At 48.0% G+C, this 2,500-nt stretch overlaps 1 protein-coding gene across 1 annotated transcript in view; it reads right to left on the reverse strand.

The window, feature by feature from the left end:
• The window catches only part of LOC135112510 (hemicentin-2-like), a 39,196-nt gene extending 37,200 nt beyond the window's left edge, over positions 1-1,996 (reverse strand). The window contains exon 1 of the mRNA XM_064026925.1: positions 1,916-1,996. Within this exon, the coding sequence (XP_063882995.1) occupies positions 1,916-1,996 (81 nt within the window). The remainder of the gene's footprint in view (positions 1-1,915) is intronic.
• Positions 1,997-2,500: the final 504 nt, after the last annotated feature.

Consider the following 2,500-nt stretch of genomic DNA (forward strand, 5'->3'; position numbering starts at 1 on the left):
AGAAGGAAGACAGTGATGCAGAGGACTAGGAGGTGCTGCGAGATGGAGGCTTGCTAGTGGCGCTGCTGGGAGGCAAGAACAGGGGTAGGGACGTGGAATGCCTGCGATATGGTGAGGGAGAGGCAGGAAACGAAGGCTTGAGGTAGAGGGGCGTGGGAGACCGGCAGACAGATGACACGTGGGAGCTCATGCGAATTGAGTGACATGCTCAATCTTCCCCAAACGCTTCACCTATTGATTCTTGAGTCCATCCCACCTGTCTTCCCCTCTCATACCTCGATTTGTTTACCGTATAAAGAGTACCTGGTGTATTTTACTCTTCTGGGGGCGAGCGGTGTTATTGTTAATACTCCTCCTGTTTAAGTATGATCAAGCGTGGGTAGAATACGACGCTGTTTATCTATACGTGAGGTAGAGAAGTCAGTGATTCACGTAGGTAAGGGGAAATGAATGAATGAATAAATTATACAAATAACCGACGAGAAGGGATATGATGAGAGAGAGAGAGAGAGAGAGAGAGAGAGAGAGAGAGAGAGAGAGAGAGAGAGAGAGAGAGAGAGAGAGAGAGAGAGAGAGAGAGAGAGAGAGAGAGAGAGAGAGAGAGAGAGAGAGAGAGAGAATGTGTGTGTGTGTGTGTGTGTGTGTGTGTGTGTGTGTGTGTGTGTGTTTGTGTGTATACTGAGGAATCAAGGGCAGGGGAAGCACGAATGAAAAATTGGGAAAGAGAAAAACAGCGGAAGGGAGGAGAAGGAAGGGTGAATAAAAGAAGAAATTGAAGAGAGACAAATAGGAGGGTCCAGAGAGAGAGAGAGAGAGAGAGAGAGAGAGAGAGAGAGAGAGAGAGAGAGAGAGAGAGAGAGAGTGTGCGCGTGTGAAAATCATCAGGAGGGACAAATATTTACTAACAGCGCCCCTGGAGAGACATACAGCCTATAGACTCTGAAAGTTGGTCGGAATGAAAGCCTTTTTACGGAAGAATGACGGCTGTACAGACCTTTATGGAATCTAGCGCTGTGATTACAATGAGAGAGAGAGAGAGAGAGAGAGAGAGAGAGAGAGAGAGAGAGAGAGAGAGAGGGAGAGGGAGAGGGCTCATGTGATCGCGTTCGAAGTGTTTTCAAATAAATTTCAGTTTTTCGTGCTCGCGTGTTTGCGTTTATTTCAGTGTTCATTTTATTGTAAATATACGACCATTTCCACCAGAATTGAATTTCACATGACTAATTTTCGTTTTATTTGGGTCAAAAAATGCACTGTAAATAAAATGGTAGTGTCACAGTTTGGTAGGAGGCGGGGTATGAGGACGGCTTTCTCTCTCTCTCTCTCTCTCTCTCTCTCTCTCTCTCTCTCTCTCTCTCTCTCTCTCTCTCTCTCTCTCTCTCTCTCTCTCCACACTTCCCCACACTCATCTTACCACACCACACCACGCCACAGTAACACACCACGCCACATCACGTTATACAGAAACACTCTTGCCTCGCCACTCACAACACTGCAGCACCACAGGTAGTATCACCACACTCCACCACAGTGCGCCACAGTACCGTGCCACATTCCACATAGCCACCACAGTATTCTATCACAACACTTCAGGTCATATCGTCTCAGTGCTCTACAAATACACACACACACACACACACACACACACACACACACACACACACACACACACATATGCTTTCACTCTCCCTCCCTCCCTCCCTTCGTCTCTCTCTCTCTCTCTCTCTCTCTCTCTCTCTTACAACACCTACACAAACGTGCCGCACCTTGCACTACCAATATACACCAACACTACCTACGCTACACAGTGCAACAATATACAATGCAACACAACACTGGGACTCAATAAAGTATTTCAAAACTCCCATCGTTGGTTTACATGTCTAGCATATTGCACTCCTCCCAGCCAACCAACCTTCCGCACCCCCATCTCACACCTGCCCCGCGTCACACCTGTCCCCAGCATCACACCTGCCCGCATCACACCTGCCCGCATCACACCTGCCCGCGTCACACCTGCCCGCGTCACATTGCACGCTTCACATCATGTAATTAATTCCTCTTCCTTACCTATTTATCTCTCACCCCTTTACACCTCCCATTCATCAGAGAGAGAGAGAGAGAGAGAGAGAGAGAGAGAGAGAGAGAGAGAGAGAGAGAGAGAGAGAGAGAGAGAGAGGAAATGGAACTCTTCGCCACAATTGATAACACGTTATACGAAAACTAACGATAACAGAGAGAGAGAGAGAGAGAGAGAGAGAGAGAGAGAGAGAGAGAGAGAGAGAGAGAGAGAGAGAGAGAGAGAGAGAGAGAGAGAGTATCGTTGTGGCTATGGTGGGAGTTACTGATGACACCGCGTTAGTCAATTAAAAGCAGCCGTGGCGAGAGCGATGGTGATGTAATGGTGATGTGATGGTGATGTGAGGTCCGCTGCCCCTCCCCTCTGCTCACCATTACCTGTGTTTGGTGATGAGTTAGACAGGTAATAACGCACCACTCG

This window comes from Scylla paramamosain, chromosome 24 (genome assembly GCF_035594125.1).
Source record: "Scylla paramamosain isolate STU-SP2022 chromosome 24, ASM3559412v1, whole genome shotgun sequence".
Classification (NCBI taxonomy): Eukaryota; Metazoa; Arthropoda; class Malacostraca; order Decapoda; family Portunidae; genus Scylla; species Scylla paramamosain.